The sequence below is a fragment of the Rhinoderma darwinii genome, chromosome 10 (genome assembly GCF_050947455.1).
Source record: "Rhinoderma darwinii isolate aRhiDar2 chromosome 10, aRhiDar2.hap1, whole genome shotgun sequence".
In the NCBI taxonomy this organism is placed as follows: domain Eukaryota; kingdom Metazoa; phylum Chordata; class Amphibia; order Anura; family Rhinodermatidae; genus Rhinoderma; species Rhinoderma darwinii.
The window spans coordinates 85747930-85772009 of NC_134696.1; the positions used below are offsets into that span (position 1 = coordinate 85747930).

General features: G+C 43.8%; 1 protein-coding gene across 1 annotated transcript in view; it reads left to right on the top strand.

Moving 5' to 3' along the window:
• Positions 1-24080, top strand: part of KIF18B (kinesin family member 18B) — a 48111-nt gene that overhangs the window by 3179 nt on the left and 20852 nt on the right. Inside the window, exons 2-10 of the mRNA XM_075840159.1 lie at positions 1337-1678; positions 6021-6178; positions 6866-6970; positions 9617-9727; positions 9842-10039; positions 11052-11228; positions 11953-12027; positions 12113-12219; positions 15826-15952. Coding sequence (XP_075696274.1) covers positions 1366-1678; positions 6021-6178; positions 6866-6970; positions 9617-9727; positions 9842-10039; positions 11052-11228; positions 11953-12027; positions 12113-12219; positions 15826-15952 — 1371 coding nt within the window. The 5' untranslated portion in view covers positions 1337-1365. The remainder of the gene's footprint in view (positions 1-1336; positions 1679-6020; positions 6179-6865; positions 6971-9616; positions 9728-9841; positions 10040-11051; positions 11229-11952; positions 12028-12112; positions 12220-15825; positions 15953-24080) is intronic.

Consider the following 24080-nt stretch of genomic DNA (forward strand, 5'->3'; position numbering starts at 1 on the left):
CATTTAAAACAAGATTACGTTTGCCTTGCTGGAAATCTCACAGAAAAGAGTCAGAATTCTGAATACACATCCCGTCCTGGCTGGAGGTAATGTATATTCATTCTCAGGACACTGCAGTAACGTTATAGTGTGTTTATGTAGCTGCACATAGTGATATAGCTATATCGCTATCTGCAGAGTAAATGAATGGGGAGAAGTGTATGACAAGGATTGGTCACTGATTGGTCAGCATCATACACTCCTCTGTACAACGCCCACTTGGTCTAAAGTAAAACACGCCCACTTGGGCATTAAGAAACTCATTAGCATAAAGCTAATATAGGTCATAACCCCGTCAAAAATGATCGTTTTTCTAAATAAAAACTACTGCTGTAATCTACATTACAGCGCCGATCACGTTATGTACAAGATAGGCCACTTATAATGTGGTGACAGAGCCTCTCTCATCCATAGTGACGTAATGACCTAATATCTCACCACCTCGCTACGGCTTAGATTATAACACTGGACTGAGAAATAATCGCTGAGGGAGAAGTCCGGCCCCATGCACACGACCGTATTTTTCGACAGTAATTACAGACCAATTCATTTCTATTGGCCACGGACACCTTTCAGTATTTTTACGGATGGGTGTCCGTGCTCAAAAAATTATAGAACCGGTCCTTTTCTTGTCCGTAATTACGGCAAGGACTCTCCCATAGAAGCCTATGGGTACTTACGTAAATACGGACGGCCACGGATGTTCATCCGTATTTACGGAAGCGTTGCAATGCAGCATGCTGATAACATCATTTGCATCCTCCCTTTTTACGGATCCGTATATACGGGTGGAATATGAATGCAATACGGACCGTATTTCCGGACACCCTTCTGTATATACAGATGAAATACAGATGTCTACGGATCTGTATTAACGGATAGTATTTCGGGATAGATGAAAATACGTTCGTGTCCATGGGGCCTCAGACAGTAAAGGGCTCTGTTCACATCTGCATCGGAGCCTCGGTTCCAGATTCCGTTTCTTCCCATCAATACGACGGACACTCGGAAGGCTCCCGTTATAAGTCAATAGGATTCGTCAGGCGCTGGTGGAATCCATCGTACCATGGATCTTGCTGTAGTTTTTATTATATTTGGAAAACCATGATGGAAATCTGAACAGAGCCTAAGTATGTTAAAAGGTTTTTATTCGTATTAAGTCACGAAAGACTGGACAATGTCAGCAATGTGTAAACGAGGCCTTGGGCCAGGGATAAGGACTTCCATAGATATCAGTAGAAGGCAGTGTAATAATCGGGCAGAAATAAACAGCGACTTTTGTTTTTTGCCCCCGCAGGAGAGTCTTAACAGTCAGATCTCTGTAGTATGGCTTCTCCTGAAGAAGGGAACGTCTCTGTGGTGGTCCGTGTCCGTCCTCCTAACTCAAGGGAGCAGGAAGGAGTCCAGTACCCCGTGGTGCAAGTAGTGGATCACAATATTCTGGTATTTGACCCAGATGAGCCTGAGACGTCCGGCGTCTTCTCCAACCTTCGAGGTCACGAGGGAACGAAGCGCAAAGGAAAAGATCTGAAATTTATATTTGACCGTATCTTTGGTGAACAAAGCTGCCAACAAGATGTATTTGAGCACACGACTAAGCAGATCCTCAATGGAGTCCTGAATGGCTACAACTGTTCTGGTAAAAAAATAAAACAAATCAAGTTAACATTTATTTGGCTTCGCAAACAATTTCTTTAAATATTTAAAGGGTTATTCCCATCTCGCCCTTTTTTTTTTTTTTTTAATTTTTGGTCCACCTCAAGTCCCTATTAAAAAAAATAAACCTATTGATCTGCTCCTTGGATCACGTGTGGTGCTAATGGCGTTGTGATGACTCCAAAATGAGCGATTTGCTTTTTCTTGCGTGCTCCCGATGCTACACAACATCTACGTGCCGTCACTGCAGTATAGAACGGATCCACTGCTACATCGCATGCACGGGAGACGCCTTATACACCTGTTTAGAGCTGCCGGACAGGGAGATACTGCGCACACCGTAGCATGTGCGCTCCCCGTTGCCCAGCCGTTCTTAGTGAAGGGCTCAGTAGGAAGTGAGCAAGCGTAGCCACTGCTGACGGACTGTGGCCACAACCAATGGCAACAGCCAGAATACACAGATAGAGAAACGGGGTGAAGAAGCAGCAAGATCTACAGAACGGTACACTTTTAAAAAAAAAAGTTAATGCAAAAATCATTATTTACACGTTAACTTAGATAGCTAAGATGGAAAAACCCTTTAATTAAAATACTTGCCCTGTTGTAAATGGCAAAAAAACAGTCAATCAACTTAGATGTGATCGTATTTATTGTGATCCTATGTGTTAAAAACACACAGGCTTCACACGTCACTGATGGACTCAATTGATAGCGAACAATACAGCTTCTTTGTATAGAGGATACATAAAAGCTGTATCATAAAAACAAAATTTCTATATATATATATATATTATACACAGAGGAGGAAATAAGTATTTGATCCCTTGCTGATTTTGTACGTTTGCACACTGTCAAAGACATGAACAGTCTAGAATTTTTAGGCTAGGTTAATTTTACCAGTGAGAGATAGATTATATTTAAAAAAAAAAAAAAATCACATTGTCAAAATTATATAGATTTATTTGCATTTTGCACAGAGAAATAAGTATTTGATCCCCTACCAACCATTAAGAGCTCAGCCTCCTCCAGACCAGTTACACGCTCCAAATCAACTTGGTGCCTGCATTAAAGACAGCTGTCTTACATGGTCACCTGTATAAAAGACTCCTGTCCACAGACTCAATTAATCAGTCTGACTCTAACCTCTACAACATGGGCAAGACCAAAGAGCTTTCTAAGGATGTCAGGGACAAGATCATTGACCTGCAGAAGGCTGGAATGGGCTACAAAACCATAAGTAAGACGCTGGGTGAGAAGGAGACAACTGTTGGTGCAATAGTAAGAAAATGGAAGACATACAAAATGACTGCCTCAAGAAGGCACATGTACAGGCCCGTCTGAAGTTTGCAAATGAACATCTGGATGATTCTGAGAGTGATTGGGAGAAGGTGCTGTGGTCAGATGAGACTAAAATTGAGCTCTTTGGCATTAACTCAACTCGCCGTGTTTGGAGGAAGAGAAATGCTGCCTATGACCCAAAGAACACCGTCCCCACTGTCAAGCATGGAGGTGGAAACATTATATTTTGGGGGTGTTTCTCTGCTAAGGGCACAGGACTACTTCACCGCATCAATGGGAGAATGGATGGAGCCATGTACCGTCAAATCCTGAGTGACAACCTCCTTCCCTCCACCAGGACATTAAAAATGGCTCGTGGCTGGGTCTTCCAGCACGACAATGACCTGAAACATACAGCCAAGGCAACAAAGGAGTGGCTCAAAAAGAAGCACTTTAAGGTCATGGAGTGGCCTAGCCAGTCTCCAGACCTTAATCCCATCGAAAACTTATGGGGGGAGCTGAAGATCCGAGTTGCCAAGCGACAGCCTCGAAATCTTAATGATTTACAGATGATCTGCAAAGAGGAGTGGGCCAAAATTCCATCTAACATGTGTGCAAACCTCATCATCAACTACAAAAAACGTCTGACTGCTGTGCTTGCCAACAAGGGTTTTGCCACCAAGTATTAAGTCTTGTTTGCCAAAGGGATCAAATACTTATTTCTCTGTGCACAATGCAAATAAATATATATAATTTTGACAATGTGATTTTCTTTTTTTTTTTTATATAATCTATCTCTCACTGGTAAAATTAACCTAGCCTAAAAATTCTAGACTGTTCAAGTCTTTGACAGTGGGCAAACTTACAAAATCAGCAAGGGATCAAATACTTATTTCCTTCACTGTGTGTGTGTGTGTGTGTGTGTGTGTGTGTGTGTGTGTGTGTGTATGTATATATATATGTATATATATATATATGTGTGTATATGTATTTTTTATTTTTTTATATAAAAGTCAATTAAAAAAAATGACAATCATTTAAAATAGATTTGATTAAAAAAATGCCTTTAATAGCCTTTAAATTATTTTTCTAATGAACATTTATTAAAAATTGTATTTTCGTTTTTGCCCTGCAGCTTCTATGTTTCCACTATACATACAAGCTGCATAATGGCGCTATAGGCCGAATCTGTCAGTGAGCTGGACTGGCGGCTCAGCTTACAGCGGCTCCAGTGTGCCTCTGACACACAATCTAACACCATTCTTTTAGTTAGATCTCATGGGACTGCTGACAGAGGTACGGAACAGAGCCTCTGATGACAGTGTGAACACAGCTTAAGGCCTCTTCCTCATGGCAGTATTTGTAAGCCAAAACCTGGAGTGGATTAAAAACGGGATCAACTAATGGAAAGATTTGTAACTCTTCCCTGTTTTAGACCCACTGCTCGTTTTTTGACTTAGGTCTTGTCCACACACAACGGAATTGCTGCGAATTATTGACATGCTGCGGTCCAAAAAATACACACGACCGGTCCTTTTTGGCTCGGAAATTTTTACGCAGCTGCTACTGTATTCCACTGCGTTTTTTCCGGTCGGAATTCCAGCCGGAAAAAACGCGGCATTTCCATTACGTGTGGACGAACCTGAACAAGTACAGATCCAAAATTCTGCCGTCTGAAAGAGGATTAAGATTGTAAATCTTGACGAATATCAGGAGAGCGCGGTGTTAATGGTGTAAATGTCATTGACTGCGCTCCAGCGGTTCAGCGTGCAGGGACTGGTATTGAATTCATGTGAGCGATAATCCACAACAATGGATTTATCTTGAGCAATCGGACGTATAACGAATATGTCTGCTTGTTCCCGGCTGCGCCTCATTAACACTTTAGTAAATAATCCCTGCTGTCTATTATTCATTTTATTGCATCTATTGGTACATTGTGGCGTCTGCTTAGTGATCACATGGAGGCAGAGTGAAAGGAGTTTGTTGCTTGTCAAACATAAAATCGTACAGGAAAATGTTATTTAGGCCTTGTTTACACAGTGCAGATTTTGCATGTATATTTTAAGACCTATATTTAAATTAAAAGTTCTGTACTACATAGTGCGGTTCAAACCTGATGAATTATTTAGGAAGTGCTGGAGCTTTTCTAATAGTGATGACGCTCCGACACGGCCCCATGTGACTGAGCTCTTGCTTCATGTGCTGTTCGTGAACATGACCGCAAGGGGCTGTCACATTGCCTATAGCGCTTTGCTCGGGACTCCAGGACTTCTGCCCACGTGACTGTCACTATCCATATATGGGCAGTGACCGCAACCGTACTGGAGTCCCGGAGCAGAGCACCAGCTGATATTCTACCCGGGGACTCCAGTACTGCTACCCACGTCATTGTCCATATATGGACAGTGACAATGACGTGGGCAGCAGTTGTGGAGTCCCCAGGCAGAGCACCAGTTGATGCTCTGCCCGGGGACTCAAGTACTGCTGCTGACGTCATTGTCCATATATGGACAGTGACCTTGACATCGGCAGAAGTTGTGGAGTCCCCAGGCAGAGCATCAGCTGGTGCTTTGCACGGGGACTCCACGATCGGAAACCCCTGAATTGACCAAATATGGAAGTCGGGAGCAGTGCTGGAGTCCAGAGCAAAGTGCTAGCTGATGCTCTGCTCGGGACTCCCAGCAATAGACAATGTGACAGCCCTTTGCGCTCATGTTCACGAACAGCACATGAAGCAAGAGCTCAATCACATGGGGCCGTGTCGGAGCGTCATCATTATTAGAAAAAGCTCCAGCACTTCCTGAATAATTCATCAGGTTTGAATGGCACTATTAATTTTTAATTAAAGTATATTAGTAAGTTACTTCGTTTCACATAAATATATTATTACAGTGCAATTTTTGGTCCCCGGATAACCCCTTTAACTTCAGTGGAGATTCCTGCAGTGTGAGAGACATGTTAGACGTGGCTTCAGTCCATACACGAGTTCCTATGTACGAGGTGCATTAATCCATCACTATAACCATTGACTTCTTACCTTCTAGTTTTTGCCTATGGAGCTACTGGAGCAGGGAAGACGCATACAATGTTGGGTAGTGAGACGGACCCTGGAGTCATGTATCTCACCATGGTTGAACTATATCAGCGAATAGAAGCAATCAAGAAGGAGAAGTCGTGTGAGGTGCTCATCTCCTACCTGGAGGTATGGACTGTGTGATCCTTCTTAGGAAGTGATCTGGAAACATATTTATATAAGACCCCATACACACGACCGTGCCCGTAATCGCGGTCTGTGATTACGGGCACGGACGGCCTCGGACACTCACCCGCATTTCCGGGCCGTGCTCACATTATAAAGTATGGGAGCACGGTCCGTAAAATAAAAAAATAGGACGTCCTAATTTTTATGGAAGCTTTCTACGGCCCGGACACCGTCATGTAAATAGGCGGGAAGGTTTCCATCGGCCATAGAAATCAATGGGTCCATAACCCCCACTGATCATATACTGATGACCTATCCTGTGGACAGTTGTCTGTGCGTGGACAACCTTTAATGGCCAGCTAAAAAATTTTCGTTTCCTGTCTGAAGTGAAAACTCCGCTAATAATTAATGTAAGTTTCTGGCGTAAATTATGGTAAATTTGTCAGGCCGCGACACACCAAGCCCCCATTCGCTAAGCCATGTGCTTAAATTGGGACTTTTGATGCATCTGCAACTTTTCTACACCATAAAACTGCCGTAGAGTAGATAATAAATCCCCCCCCCTATGTTTCTATGTTTTGTTCCACCCTACGTTGAGTTTGTGCTTTATTTTCAGAATTGTCATGTCACCCCCAGAATATTGGAGCAGAATTTTATTTTCACAAAACAAATCCCTCGTTTTTTCAGGTCTACAATGAACAGATCCAGGACTTGCTGGAACCCAAAGGCTCTTTGGCAATCAGGGAAGATCCCCAGAAAGGGGTTGTAGTTCAGGGTCTCTCCTTTCATCAGGTAAGTGTCTTTGCTTTCATCCTTAGGCTGAGTGCAAACAATGCGTATTACGTGCGGTTTTGCTGAGTGTATTTGCGTCCGTCAAATCCGCAGCGTAATACACTACCAGCAAAGTAAATGAGACTCCAGGAAATCTCATATACATGCTGCGTTTTTTTCTGGGCACGTAAATTGACCCACGGTGCGTATTTTAAAATCCGCAGCATATCAATTTATCTTGTGTTTCCGCTTGCGAATTGTATCTGCTTAGTTATAAGGAAAAACGCACCAAAACCCGCAGCATGAACACGCACCGATTTACGCATCAAAATGTAAAAACCGCATCGTAAAATGCGCAATTAAGTGTGTTTTTGGGGGGGGGGGGGGGGTTTTATATCTGCGAATTTCCTGCGGTTTTGATGCGTATATTCCACGGTAAAATACGTAACGTGTGCATATAGCCGTAAAGTACAAGTCTGAGGTGTTCATGCCATTTATTAGCAGCACTGCTGGAAGTGGACTGGGTTGAATACGTAGTATAGTCCCTGCTGGGGATGTGGACCGATGACCTCATGTAAGTGACAAACAGGAGTGTAGCATGTAAGCTTCATTGGGATATAAAATGATTCCGCTTGTCTGAGTAAGCACATATTTAAAGAGGTTTTCCAGTTGTAAGAAATTGATGGATAGGCCTTATACATGATCGATGGGGGGTCCCTCTCCCGGCACACCCACGATCAGCTGTTTTGAAGGGCCCGCGATGCTCGTACGAGCGCTGCTTCCCCTTCATTCCTTACCTGCTCATACTGTGAATCGCCGATACACCTGTGTCGGTAGTTCACAGTATTACAGCCTTCTCCCATTTAAGTGAATGGGAGAATTGTGCAATACTGTGAACTGGCGCTACAAGTGTGTCAGCAATTTCAACCTCCTCGTAGTGTGAGGGGGAAGAAGCGCTCGTAGAAGTGTCGTGGCCTCTTCAAAACAGCTGATCAGCGGAGGTGCCGGGAGTCGGACCCCTACTGATTAGGTATTGATGGCCTATCCTGAGGATAGGCCGTCCATTTGTAGGACTGGAGAACCCGTTTTAGGTGTCGTTTACACATATCGGTGGTATAACCGCAGAGGACTGCACAACTATTCCGTTGGTTTTGCTGCAGCTGCACTTTTTGTTTAAGGTTGTCTGCGATTACATTTTTTGTTCTATTGAGTATTAGTGGCCATTTTAACACAAATATATTAACTTTCTAATAAATGTATGTAAACATTTTGCTGCCTTTATGATAAAGCCATTGCCCCTTTGCTAACCCACATGTAATCAATGTAGCTTTCGCTCAGACCATACATTGCGCCCACCCAACTACCCTCAGGCCTGCTGCGCACAGCTGTGTTCGGTCCGTGACATACAGACCACATGTCGGCCGCATTTCCTGGGCCGAACACCGTTCAGGGATCCGGACTGCCAGCATTATAGTCATCCATTCTGCTGGGAGTCACTGCCTCCCCGCGGGAATACTGTCCCATATTGTAATTATGTTTTCAGTACGGGACAGTTGTCTTGCGGGAGGCAGGGACTCCTAGCATCATGGATGACTATGATGCTAGGAGTCCATTTCCCTAAACTGTGTTCGGTCCAGTCCGTATGTCACAGACCGAATGCGGAGGTGTGCAGCAGTCCTTACATTGTTTATATCTCCGTAGCCACATGACCTATTTATTAGACCTGGTGCTGTATTTGTACAGTACCATGTCTATTACCAGTAGCAGCCATGTTACGGGGTCATGTGACTGCTGTACGGTGTTGTGCTGCGTATAATATACAGGTGAAGGTGGCAATGTATGGTCTGCCCCTTCAGGCCGTGCACTAGGTATAAAATTCGGACAGAACTGCTCCTTTTTCTAAATCCAGACCGTCTGGATATCTGCTGTACTCGGTAAGGGAAGCTGCATGTGGCCCTGCAGGGGAAATGTGGTATTACAAGGCGTCTGTACATTGAATGGGCGCCTGGGTCTGCCAGATTGGGCATCATTGTTTGAAGCGGTTAATGGAGAGGGTACCGAGCTTGACGTCCATATGCCCTAATAGTGCATATGGAAAGGGTTTGTCTTAATAGACCAAGTGAATATGGAAAAAAATAATATAGAACCGGTAAAGATTGGGATGATGGTAAATGTCTCCACTGCCCCTATGCAATGCTATAATGAACACTCCTCCGTGTCGTCCTTGAGAAGCCCCTGTTTCATAATTTTGCTCCCCTATATTTGTACTATGGTTTTTTTCCATGGGAAATAAATTTGGTTGTTGGGCATCAAACACATGGTGTTCTGTGTTTTATTTATAACCATCTGCAAATACTTAAATATTCGCCGCTATTTCTACGCAGCATTACACCAATGAGTTCCACTTCTCTTATCTGATGACCGGATTGGTTCTGGGCAGATATTCATCTGTACACGGGGAAATTAGACCAAACCCGGATCTTTCACATTCCAATAGTTACTCTTGCTTTAACCTCTCCTATACATAAATATGATTGCGGGTGATCTTATGATACATTTTGGATTCCTGCACGTTAAATAGACTGATATGTAACACACACGGCATATTTCCGGACATATTAACAGACAAATTGAATTATACGCTTTTTTTCCCCCTTCTATTCAAAGCCCAAATCCGCAGAGCAGCTACTGCAAATGTTGGCCAGTGGTAACCTGAACCGCACGCAGCATCCAACAGACGCCAACGCGACGTCTTCCAGATCACACGCTGTTTTCCAGGTAAACTTTACGTGTGACTTTTTAAATTTGGCTACGCATTTTTTTTTATTTACTTTTTGGCCATCTGACCGGTATAGGAAGTCACACCTCTCCTTTGTCTTTTCACTTTTTTAGATTTATGTCAAGCAGCAAGATCGTACGGCCAGTATCAGCCAGGACGTTCACGTGGCTAAGATGAGCCTGATTGATTTAGCCGGGTCTGAGCGAGCTTCGTCCACCAATGCTAAAGGCGAGCGCCTCCGAGAGGGCGCAAACATCAATCGTTCCCTGTTGGCGCTTATAAATGTCATCAACGCGCTGGCTGATGCCAAGGTACCCGGTGTCCTTTGATCTTTTATGCCTTTGGTGCTCAGCGCTGATTCTTTTCATATGAACACAATTCCTGATTACTTTCTTGTTGTGTTTTGAGCCTCATGAAAAGCCTTCGGTGTCTGTTGTGTATTAATTTAATTTGCAGTTCCTGGGCACGGAGCAAACATAAAGTAATCTTTTCCTTGCGTACACCACTCGGACACTTGGCCCAGATTTCTTGTGTTTACGTTGGGATGTTCCACAACTGAAGGGACAACATAACATCGTTTGTAACACATGGTTCATGTTTGTCATTTTTTATTTCCTTCAGAACTCCCAAGAATTATGTTTTTGGAGATTTCCCATACAAACCATTATTCTATAAATATTTCTTCTTACTGCAATGTAAATACATCTGGTGTTGCATGGCCTACACGTGTACTTCATTCATGTATTAAAGAGGTCAGGCCCTACCGATCACAAGGTTATGGCATATCTTAGGGATTTGCCATAACCTTCTATGATGGGAATACCCTTTTAAAGTGTCGCTAAATGTTTGACAAACTTCTAACATGCCAGAAGTTTGGATTGGTGGGAGTCTGAGCACTGCGACCCCCACCAATCGCTAGAACGAAGCAGCTGAAGCGTTCGTGTGAGCGCTCAGCCGTTTCGGTTCGGCTTTTTCCGGAAAGCTGATGTTTCAGATTACGGGCTCATAGACTTTCTATTGTGTCCGTACACCAATACGTTTATTTCCGGAAAAAGCCGAACAGACACGAAGCGGCTGAGCGTTCACACGAGCGCTTCAGCTTCTTCGTTCTAGCGATTGGTGGGGGTCTCCGTGCTCGGACCCCCCACCAATCCAAACTTATGACATGACAGAAGTTTGTCAAACGTTTAGCTACACTTTAACAGTCTGATCACATATGTCACAAATGACATTGAAGTGAATGCGGTTATCTTGTTTTTAGGTCCGTCCGTGACTTGTCTATGGCACTACAGTATGTCTAATTCGCAAATTGTGTTCCTGTAGAATAAGAAGGCGCACATCCCCTATAGAGACAGTAAACTCACCCGGCTTCTGAAAGACTCCATTGGAGGCAACTGTAGGACCGTCATGATTGCAGCAATCAGCCCTTCATGTCTAAGTTATGATGACACCTATAACACTCTTAAATATGCCAATCGTGCCAAAGAAATAAAACTGTCGGTGAGTACCTATTCTATCTATCTAATACATTTCATTTTATGAACCCTTTTAATTGCCATAGGGCTTCTCAAAGAAGTCCTAGGATGACCAAGCAGTGCTGGAAAACCTGAAAGGCTTATTAGCATAGCATAATTTGGTGATCTGTGGTAATGGACACGGAAAAGGAAATGCCAGTAAGGGCCTGGCAGACACCCAAATGGAGTGACGGGCTCCGCTTCGGGCTGGTTTACAAACTTCTATCATACGGTTCTATGGAGATCTATGTTTAGTTCTGTAGAGCTGAGAGGGTTCAAGGCTTGCAGTCGCAAAACATGTTAATATACGGCTGTAGAGCAGTCATCTGTACCAAGGCTGAATATGACGATCCGTAATAAAGAGTGCCACAGGCAGGTAGCGGGCTATGTCCGTTCTGCAGCGCCCTTAGGCCGGGTTCACACGAGCATGTTCGGTCCGTAAAGGACGCAACGTATTTCGGCCGCAAGTCCCGGACCGAACACACTGCCGGGCTCCTAGCATCATAGTTATGTACGACGCTAGGAGTCCCTGCCTCTCCGTGGAACTACTGTCCCGTACTGAAAACATGATTACAGTACGGGACAATTGTCCTGCAGAGAGGCAGGGACACCTAGCGTCGTACATAACTATGATGCTAGGAGCCCAAAAAAGTTAAAACAGTCCAGACATCTCCTTTTCAGTTACATTTTTTTTTTTTTTTAATATGTAGCTGAAGAGCAATGTCATCAACTTGGACTGTCATATCAGCAAATACGCCGCCGTGTGTGAAGAGCTGAAAGCGGAGGTGAGTGTCTGGTAAATCTGCCCTCAGCCTGGTGCAGGTAACTGGCCAGTAGTCAACCCTAAAGCATTGTCTTTGTATTGACTAGGTAGCGGAACTAAAGGCCAAGCTGCGCTCCTACGAAATGAAAGAATCCAACCACGACGCTAAAGTCTTGTCTCGCTCCTCCAGCCCTGTGCAGAGGAAATCCCCCAGGTAATCTGCCTATTACATACACGCCTGAGGGTAAGACTCGGATCTATGTTTTTTCTAGTAAGGTACTTGTTTTAGAATCTAAATGCAATTGTAATTGCGTAATACAGAGGCAAAAATGGCGCATGGCTTGTTTATATTGTTTTTAAGAGCAAATGCTGTGTCACCTCGACAAGTTCAGAACAGGTCAGCAGCCTCCGGATGTAAACAAGAATGTTTCTATTCACTGACAGTAAGCAAAGATCTTGAAACTGCTAAGAAACTAATACACCACTTATATGAGAAAGTGGAAGAACTTTTCATTATTCGCTGAATATCTATTTGCATATGACTGGTAAACGCTTTAACCCTTTGTAGCAGGGACAGTTATTTATGACTAAGCACAGCATAATCTATTCATCCTCAATAAGGAAAGTGTTCGGACTAGGGCTGCACAGCGACAAAATCGTGGAATCAACGCAATGCAATTTCATTGTGGCAAAACATTTTCCTGGTAGCCCCAGCCTAAATATTCACTAGATCATCTAGATTTGCAGTCGGCAGGCGGATACATGGGATATATTCCTGGGCCTGGTCCTGTGTGTCCAGCTGTCCGCAGTAGTTCCGTTCTCATTACCCGTTATCTTGTCCGCCGCTCACATGTTTGCACTCAACTCGGCGCTCCTCTCCAATCCATTGTTCCTCTTAATGACCGTTACATTCCACCCATCGGATCTGGGACCATTTAGCGAAAATGTGTTACATCTGCAACTGCAGGGCTTGGGAAACATTTCTCCTTTAAGTTATGTTTTTTTATTTCCTCTCCCTTTTATTTCTGGCCATTAACGTAGAATCCGGAACAAGTAAAATGAGAAAAATGTATGAAATAACACGGAGTAAGCAGCGGCGCGTAGCTATTTGCTTTGTTCTTTTTTTTAAAGTTAATTTGCTTTTTTTTAATTTCTTATTATTTCATGGAAAGTAGATTCCCGGCTGAGTCATTTTGCTCCCTCCCTTTCATGCCCGTCTTAAAATGTTTCTGTAACTTTTTAAAGTTCCTCTCATAACCGTGGTTACGCATTGAGCGGTTATTTGGAAGTTGTTCAATTACCTAATAATGTAGCAATATCAACATATTACTTTTGCCTTCATCCGCGACGACCATGTTTTTTTTGTTTTTGGGACCTTCCCTCTTTGTATTGTTTAGATACAGAAGTGTGTGTGTGTGTGTCACATTGTGCGTCACATTGTGCGTCACATTGTGCTGTTTGTTTTTGTCAGTTTTAGGGGTTGTCCGGGCACAGGGTGCTTGTTCATACTGATGACCGGATAGGTGATCAGTGAAGGCCCGACATCCAGACCCTGCACTGATCAGCTGTTCCGGCTGCCTCCTGGCACCAGATATTCTAAATAACAATAAATAAACAGCCCCGTGCCTGGACAAACCCTTAATGACCAGCTCAATTTTTCTGGTTTTGGCTCTCTGCGTTTCAGCAGCCATAACGTTTTTATTTTTTCATTGACGTGTCTGTATGAGGCCTTGTTTTATGCGAGAGAAATAGTATTTTTTTTTTCCCACAGTTTGGGGGTAAAAAATTTTTTTTTTACGGCGTGAATATAGGAAAAAGCGATTCTCGGAATAGTTTTTTTTTGTTTATTTTTTATCCCGTTCACGTTTCACGCTAAATAACCCATTAGATTAATTCTTCAGGTTATTACGGTCGTGTAGATACCTAATATGCGTAGGTTTTTTGTTTTTATTTAGTGTAGGGGCAATAAAATGTATTTAATGCAAAATAAAGACTCTTTTTGGGACTTTTTTTTATTTATTTATTTGTTTTGTTACTTTTTTTTTTTTTTTTTTTAATCCCATCAAGGGATAACTTTATTTTTTACTTGCAATGTATTAGCATACTCCTGTACGCCAATACATTACACTGTGTCACTATGACACAGGCTGCTGATCGGGCAGCACATAGTGTGCCCGAACAGCAGGCAGACGGAACAGACAGCCCTGGGGTCCTTTCTAGGTCCCCAGGGCTGACTGCAGAGGGATTCCCCATTGTTTGATCGCATCACTGGAATCCCGGTGATGCGATCAAAGAGGGGAATTCCCTTTGATCATGCCGCGGTCACAGACCGCGGTAATCAAAGGGTTAAACAGCTCACACGAGCGCTCATCAGCCTGATCTACAGCGACGCCAAAAGACGTCTCTGTAGACTAAGCACCCGCACCGCCTGACGTCAAAAGACAGTGGGCGGTCGGGAAGGAGTTAATGTCATGCGAGTAGTTGTATTCTGAAGTACAGCCCTGGATTTGGGTATCGGCGTGAAATGACTGGTGCACGATACAAATAGGTCCAGATGTTCGTACTTTTGGAATCTGTTCATGGAGCAGGAAGACTGGCAGTTTTATCAGGTGCAGACATATGTTTTTTGTATACAGTGTATCGCTATACTGGCTAGAAACATCGCTATAAGGGATTAAAAGAAAAAATACGTAGCTATAGATTAGATGTCCAGGCTATGCCTCTCCACTACAGTACCACTTTTAAAGGGGTTGACGTTTTTACATTTTTATTATTTCTTGCCTAGTATCCTTGTTCTTTTTTTAGGCAATTCTTCCTTTAGCTGCTGACATGAGTGATTTGAGACGCTATTGTATGGGACGTGTTACCTGTCAACTCCATGGAAAAGACAGTGATAATTAGGCAAAGTATCCTTAACAACTAGACGGTCAGACTCCTCTATCCAGCGCAAAGCTGGATCGGCACCACGCCGATGACGGAGGGAAAAGCTGCAGGGTCAGATCATGTAGGTTTGCATAGGAGCTGTGTACACTAGACGGTAGGATGTTTTCAATCCATGCTATTTGCTCTGGAGCAGTAAAGTATGGTTGAAAAATGGCACAAATCCTTTTAAATAAAGAGTTGTTACTTTACAGATGTTTTTGGCCAATTATATAATTTCATATATTCTTATACATAGTTCATTTCAAAATCCTGCTGGTTGCATTAGAAAGCCATTTATCTTTATTCCGCTATCAGACGTGATCTAGCTGCTGAGCTCTAATGCCATAGGCAAATCTGACGTGATTATTACAGGATCCACGGCAGAAATCTGAGGCTAAAGGCTCTTTTACACCGGTCGATAAGCGTCAGGTGCAGCGAGCGCCGATCAATGCCAGTTTTCTAGTACATTATATGGTACAACAACTTGTCCCCGCAAAAGATGGGACCTCAAACGACTATATAGATGGAAAAATAAAAAAAGTTATGGCTTTTGAACGGTGGAGAGGAAAAAATGAAAATCCAAAGGATCCTTCAGAGGGAAGGGGTTAAAACGACACCACTTTATTTTGTCAATTCATTTCATGCTTACTCAGATACAAAACACATAAACATGGACCTGTGTTACAATGAACGTGATTGTTGGAAGCACAAAAAATTACTTTCATGAGACCGTTTACCTGAACTGGGCTCTTTAGATGCTAATGTCGTGATCTCAGGATGTGCTCGGTTCTCTTTTATGTTAGATCATTTATTCTAAGAAAGTGGGAGTAGTAGTACATTTTATATGCGTGTTTCTTCACTCTCCATTGTCTTCTGTTTTGTTTGTTTTTTGCCACAGTTTAGATACACCTTTAGATACATCAAGTCCAGAGCAAGGTTCGAAGACACGACTGCAATCCCTGAGCCAGCTGTCTTCAGAGTATTTGCATTACAAGCGTCATTCCCAGAAGAAAAAAGAGAATCAGGTAAAATAGATGCCTGTATGTTCGACTTTCTCCATAAATATATAAGTAGAGCTAATAAAAATAAAATACGGGTCACCCGTATTCCACCCGTATTTACGGACCCGTTTTCTCTGCACTAATCGGCAGCCCCTTCTCTCTATCAGTGCTGGATAGAGCGAAGGAGCAGCCCTTTCGGGCAGAGTTTCTGCAGCGAAGTAAAAGAAGTTCATACATACCCCAGCCGTTGTCTTGGTGAGGCGTCCTTCTTTTGACATCCAGTCCGACCTCCCTGGATGATGCGGCAGTCCATGTGACCGCTGCAGCCTCTGATTGGCCTGTGATTGGCTGCAGTGGTCACATGGGATGAAACGTCATCCCTGGAGGTCAGACTGGAGGAAGAAGCAGGGAGTTCTGGGTAAGTTCACTTTTAATACTATTAACTCCAGCGGTAGTCACTGTCCCGGGTGCTGAGAGATTTACTGCCGATCAGTTAACTCTTTCAGCACCCTGGACAGTGACTATCCCCTGACGTCGCCTAGCAACGCTCCCGTAATTACAGGTGCACACACATAGTCACCCGTAATTACGGGAGCCTGATAGACTTCTATGGGCCTGTCCGTGCCGTTATTACGGCCTGAAATAGGACATGTTCTATACTTTTCAACGGCCTGGGCACCTTCCCGTACGCAAACGGGAAGGTACCCGTGGCCAATAGAAGTCTATGGGCCCGTAATTACGGGCATTTTTATGTTCGTGTGCATGGGGCCTAAGTTCACACTTGCGTTGTATAATACGTTACTCTGATCCATTTTTGGATCAGAATGAGGATAAAAACGGATCAGTTAAAAATACCTTTGAAATTAAAATAACTGATGCAAACGGTATACATTGACAACAATGATAAAAATAACCCATCCATTGGACATCTGAGTTTAAATCCTGTACTCTGCACTCGTATCTCAGTAAAAAAAAAAAACGGATGACTAGCGTAACGGACGCTGACGGATGCAATTAAAAATTCCATTCATTTCAATGGGATTTTTAACTGATCAGTTTCTATCCTTACTTTGATTTAAAAACAGATCAGAGTAACGGATTACACAACGCAAGTGTGAACTAAGGCTGGTATTACACAGTCCAACGTGGGCTGTGTAAATGAGCGCCGATCAACGAAACCGCTCATTCATCAGCGCTCGTTTGCTCCTTTCACAAGGGGCTAGTATGGGGACGAGCGTTTGTTCATCCCATCTCTCGTCTCCATACATTTCTATCATATCGGCAGCGCGTCTCCCTGTTTACACAGAAAACGAAAATAAATGACTTCAATAGAAAGGGGTTATGTGGGGACCAAAAAGTATTAGCAGTGTGAGTATGCGAGTACACTGCTAATATACGTTCCGATCCCCCGTCGTGCTGATTTTTATAGCGCTGCCGGCGGACATGAAGTCTAGGGGCACAGTCTGTCTTCATGATGGCACAGCCTTCGTCATGTTCTCTATGTACAAGCACAGCGGGGCCGGTCACATGACGAAGACTTGTGTCCTCATGAAGTTACAATGATATGTTCCCAGAGAACCTCTTATGAGACTATGGATGTCGTGAATAAGCGCTTTTGTCAGATGCCCATAATGGGTTAAACGCCCCCAAACCAGGGTTCACGAGCGGTTTACAATGCTTCTGAAAAGGATGTGCAGACGACACCACATCTGGAGGAGAGCTATACAGCGGGCATTCTGTGTTAACCCTTTATGGACAAAGCTGCTCTTCTTTCATGTGTCCGCTGAGGAGCCTTCGAAATGTTAACAGCCGCACATGGCGATGATGTGAGATTCCTGTTAAACTAAATGCTCCCACATATTAACTAATGATCACGGGTCCCGTTTCCCCCTGTGACTACAGAACAATCTTATGACCTCAATTCTGCACCTTGCACCCCCCCCCCGATGTCTGGTTTAGCAATCTCCCCGATCCTGTTATTTATGGCTCGGGGCAGGACAGGAAGTGCAGGTACAATATCGTTGACCTGTGGAAGGACTTGGCTGCTCTGTTTCCCCCCTTGTCAGCGGGCTGATAGTATGTTATTTGTATATGTCGGCTTTAGTCTCTGCACACAAATTACAGTGCGAGCGCTCCGACATCTAGGAATGTCTCCTGAACGTGTGGATACATTTATGTAGGGTGTGGGAGTTGTCGGACTGCTCAGCACTGAAAAACGTCCCTGATTTATAGGGCACCACAATCCCTTTGTGGTTCTGTGTGCCAGTCCACGTATCGCCTGTCTTCAAGCGCAGTAACCGCGTCAGACAAGGTCATATTTTTCATATGATCAGACATAAAAAAAACACTGTATTACTCGTCGCCATAGACTGTCTGCATATTAAATGACACTTGGAATATCTAATGCAGAAAGAAATGCAGCCGGTCTTGGACTGGCCAAATCTCCCTGGATTCATTTTGACCTCTGGTGGGGTTTAAATATTTTACTGAGACAGGTTAAAGAATTGTGATATAACTCACTGCTTATTCCTGGCACTTTCACGGTAAGAAAAAAAAATCATAGTGTATGACCCAAAATAAAAAATGTGTATTCAGACTTTACCTGTATAAGGCTATTTTGAGTGAATTTCCCTTCCCCCCCTATACTGGATGAAAATGATCTATCACTTGACTGTGCATATCTAATATGTGTGTGTGTGTGTGTGTGTGTGTGTGTGTGTGTGTATATAATATTTTGACACTCCTGTGTAGGGAAAGGTTATTAAAGGGGTTGTCCAGTCTTAAAAAGTTGATGGCCTAACCTCAGGCTAGGCCATCAATATCTGATCGGTCGGGGTCTGACTCCCTGGACCCCCGCTGATCAGCTGTTTTTGAAGGGGCCGCAGCTCGTGTACGAGCGCTTTCATTCCTTATGTGCTCGTACTGTGAATGGTCGACACACTTGTAGTGGCGGTTCACGGTAATACAGCCTTTTACCATTCACTTGAATAGAAGAAGGCTGTAATACTATGAACCACAGCTACAAGTGTGTTGGCGATTCACAGTGTGAATGAAGTGGAATAAAGGGGTAGCAGAGCTCGTACAAGAGCTGCGACGCCCTTCAAAACAGCTGATCGGCAGGGATCCAGAGAGCCAGACCCCGAACTATCAGATATTGATGGCCTATCCTGAGGATAGACCATCAATTTTTGTTGGAGTGGACAATCCCTTTAACATACATGTGGGGAAAAATGGATCATAAATATAATGGCCACAAGCTGCTGCAATGTAGAAACCGTACTGTAACACATTCGCATATGCCTTATTTTATTTTTTTAAGTGTTTGTATAAGGAATGATAAATAAAAAAGGAAGCAAGTATACTTCTCAAAAATCTGCAACAAATACACTGTGAGGGAATCCAGCCTTACAGGTTTCAGTTGGAGAACAGTGCCTGGTACTGTATACTAGTAATCTGACTGAGCTGCAATGCCAGGCAGAGCCACTACCAATAGTATGGAGCTGTGCCTGGTAAGCAATGAAGAGGCCGCAGCACTCACCGTAGTGCCACAACACCTTCAATCAGCTGATCGGTGGGGTCCTCGGAGTCAGACCTCTACCGATCTGATATTGATGACCTATTCTAAGGATAGATCATTAATATCAAACTCCTGGAAACCCCCTTTATGATGGATGATTTTTCATTTCTGAATTAAGTTTTCCCTAAAGTCTATTAGGTGACTAGTAATCCTGTTGTACAGGAGAGGTTCGCTCTGCCCTTTGGGACTCAATATCCGCCCATAGGACTTCCCTGTGAGTGGCTACTACCAGTGGCCACTGCATTTACATGGGATTTATGGAAATATCTTTTATGATTAGACAAATCAGAAGTTGTAGCTATTATTCCATCTACAAAAAAAGTTTGGGTTCATTGTGGAGGGGCAAAATATCTAGTAGAGTAAATACACAGTCATGTCACATTTTTCTGACCACCTCCTACTTTTGACGTCGGCAGCGCGTAGCCCATGAAGGAAGTGATGTGTCGTGGCTTGGTAGTACATAAGGTGTGCGATAGGCTGTCTGAACACATATCACTCATTGTTGTCATGGGTAAAAGGGCGATTTATCAGAGTTGCAAAAAGGAATGACTATCGGCTTTTGGCCCAAGGGTGGCGGTATTTCTCACACAGCGCAGTTTGTAAACTGTTCGCGTGCTGCTGTGGTGAAAGGGTAACGTGAGCGGGAAAATTGCATCATTGGGAATAACCGATGTGGAAACTGGAGCGTAATAAGCCATTGATGTGAGAGCTAAACGTCGGATACGAAGGTGTGCGGGGGCTGAACAACATGCTACAGTGGAGCAGCTCACCGTGAAAATCAACCAGGGGGCTACCCGACGTGTGTCAAAAACAACAGTTCAGCGAACCCTACTGCGTATGGGGCTCCGAAGCAGACGAATGATCACTGATCCCATGTTAACAAAGGTGCATCGGAAAAAAAAAAGGTTTTAATTTTACATGGCTGTATCGGATTTGGACTACCGATGATTGGCAAAGGGTTGCCTCCTCCAATGAGTCACGTTTTCTGCTTCATCGAATGAATGGACGTTGGCGTGTCAGGCGAAAAACTTCAGAGAACCCCCTGCAACCATTGCTGGGAGAACACAAGCTGGTGGCGGCAGCGTTATGGTCCGGGGAATTTTTTCATGGCATTCTCTGAGCCCACTCATCCATGTGGAAGACTCTGAACCGATTTGGGTATGAATCCATCGTTGCGGATCACGTCCACCCATACATGCTGTTTGTCTTCCCTGGGGAAGATGTTCTCTTCCAGCAAGACAATGTCACATGTCACCCGGCTAGAAATGGCCGGCAGTGGTTGGAAGAGCACGACAAAGACTTCCAAGTACTTCCCCGGCCCCCCTAATTCACCAGACTTGAACCCAATTGAGCATCTGTGGGACCACCCCGATCATCTTGTTCGCTCTATGGATCCTCCCACACGCACCCTCCTGCAAATGTGTGATGCTCTGCAGTCAGCATGGCTCCAGATACCCGAGACCACCGACCAGCACCTTATTGAGTTACTCCCCGCCCATCTAGCTGCTGTCCGTGCTGCACACGGCGGTTACTCTGGATATTAGCTGGTGGTCATAATAATGGGACTCGACTGTGTATCTAGTAGTCATCAGCACATGTCTATATAAGTATTACACATCTCTGGAATTATGGATACATAAACAACCCGAAAAAGACAAATTCTTGATAAACCTGCATGACCCCTTCAGTACTGTAGAAGTCATTCATCAGGTTGGGGCTTCATAGGTAATGTCCGGGCCACTTGACTTGTTTACGTTCTCCTAATGTCTTTAGCATCTGTGGGTTGTTTTTGGCTCTTGAAGGAAATCCGGTTCCTGAGGCCTCTCTACCATGTGGGTGTTTGCTCCCTGGGTTGAACAAGGTCACTCGCTGGGTTACCTGTGCCTGGAGTCTTTGCCTGTAAAGTATTTTCTTCCATTTAACTGATGGAATGTTCTCCGCTGAGGGATCTACATTTATGCAAAATGCAAATGATCGTACATGAGAACGACTACGGGAAGTCTGTCCATATTCCTGTCATCCGTCTCTACATTAGTTTACAGTCATATGAGATCATGGATAACCCCAATGGCAGCCATTTATAGGGGTGATGAAGGGAGTTACCCACCTGAATGGCATGAAAGTCTGCAGTGTTATGTAAAGTTACCTTCCTCTTGTCACTATAAAATGTAGTAAATTCAAGTATTCCCTATATAGGCTGGCAATACACTGCAATAATGAATATGGATCAGAGTGCGGGGTGAAATTGGGCAGTTTAGCTATTCGGGAGTCTAGGAAAGCTGTGGGATCTGTAATGGCGGCAGTACTGCCATCCAGCCTTCCTTTTAAAGGTTACTCCTAAAATCTGCAATTATCACCTATCCACAGGATAGGTGATCATTATCTGATCGCTGAGGGCCCCACCTCCATTGATCACAACAACCCCCTTCTACTCTTCACTACTCGACCGCAGTGAGCTGGAAGTTAAATGAAGACGGTCAAGCATGTGTGCTTCCACTCCATTTAAAGTGACGGAAAAAGGCCAGTACAGTGTTTGGCTGTTTCAGTCAGTCCCATAGACATTACATGGAGGGTGGTAGGTGCATGCTCGACCCCCGCACCATTTAAGCTCCTCACTGGGGAGGTACAGTGAGGCGGATCTGGGGGTTTAGGACCTCCGTTCTTGTGAACGGTAGAGGTCCCAGCCATTTATGACCTATCATGTTGATAGGTGATTATTGCCCCTTTTTTTTTCTGTAACTCCAATAATCGTCTGTTATCGCCAGTTAAACCTGCGTCTAGTTATATATTTGCAGGAGAAGAGAGTGTCGCCCTCAGGCGACCAGCCTAATTTCCCAACTACCCTACAGAAAAATTAAAAGTATTTCTTTATTGGCTACTTATAGCAAGACGACAACATACACACATTTAAAATTCTCACTATCAGATGACCGGATGACAATATTTTGCCTGTGGTGCAGGCATGAGATAGCTACCAATAAGGTACGCATTAGCAAGTGTAGCAAGTTAGATTGTTAGATAATAGTCAACTAATGGATAACCAAGTGAAACCGGTCAGTGATAGGATTTAAAAATTAGAAAGCCCCCCCGACATGTTTCGCTACAGAGTAGCGTCCTCAGGGGTACACGGGGCTAATGGCGACGCGGCGAGACGGAAGCTCTTGATATGGGCCAGTAGCTGACGTTTAGTGAGGGTGTGTCAGCAGGACAGCCAATCCCGTCAAAGGAGACATATCAGTAGCGTGGAGAGGGAGATACAACAAATGAAAAACTATATGAGTTTAACCAATAGCGCAAGGGCTATGGCGCAAGCGCAGAGGCACAAACTCGGACTTAGTCTGTGTATGACACGCTAAGCGTAGCGGCGCCAAACGGCGCATGCGCAGATCTCGTTTACACTGACTCAGAAAAAGAATAGCAAGTTGCCATCAGCTAACAACAGAGGCAACGTAGGCACAACCGACAATCTATATATACAAATAAGAAGGTAAGTATAATATAGGAATAAGTGGAAATAAAAGTATTAGCGTAAACAGATGATTTTAAATTTAGTATAATATAGTAAACCAAATCGGAAGTGAACGAGGCATGCATAACAAGTTCACGGCTCATTGGCGCATGCGCAAAGCAAATTTTTGTACCTCGAACGAAGAATGACACATATAATAACAAAGGAACAAAAAGCCCCCATTATCACTACGCCACCAAAATGACAGGAGAGCATCAACCTATAATAAGTTAATGCAAAAGATCCATCCAGTGCGGCATGATAAAAAAGGTCCACATCAAGAGAAATAAGTCCATTCATAAATAAAGGAACAGTAGTACCGTCCCCTATAGAAATAATTCTTAATATGTCGCCATAATTGTGTAATACTCGTCATAAGAATAGATAGAGTACACATGTATGTGAAACCCCTACGTTAAAGTGTGGGGACAGAGAAATAATCCCCAGGGTATTACAATACCTTGGAGAGGATACGACAGGGGAAAGAGCTTCAAAGTAGAAAGTAAAAGGAACAGTGTCAGTCAAGTATCCACTATATTTTACTGATGATAGAGTAGGTCCAGAAATGCTCATAGGAAGGCACTGAAAGTGAAACCCTCGTTAAGACCCCTAGGAGACATGGTATTCAGGCGATAAATCCACCGCGCTTCCTCCTGTAGGAGTCTGCGGTCTAGGTTACCTGCTCTGGGGCCCATTTTGATCTGGGTAACCCCCCAGAATTTAAGCAGCCCTGAATTACCCCCATGGTACTCGTGGGTATGTCTCGAGAGGGTGGTGTCCTCCTTGAGCCTGATGGTACTTAAATGTCTGGATATACGTCTTCTCAATTCTTGCACTGTTTTTCCCACGTACAGTTTGGGACATGGGCATCTAGCAATATAGACAACCCCTTTGCTCTGACAGTTAAGAAACTGTTTGACAGAATAGGTTTTGCCATCGGTCGGGTTAATGAAATCCTTAACAGTGGGCATATATGAACAAAAAGAGCACCTACCGCAGGGATGAAATCCCTTTACTGACGATGTAAGCCATGTAGATGGAGTACTAATTCCAGTGGAGTAATGACT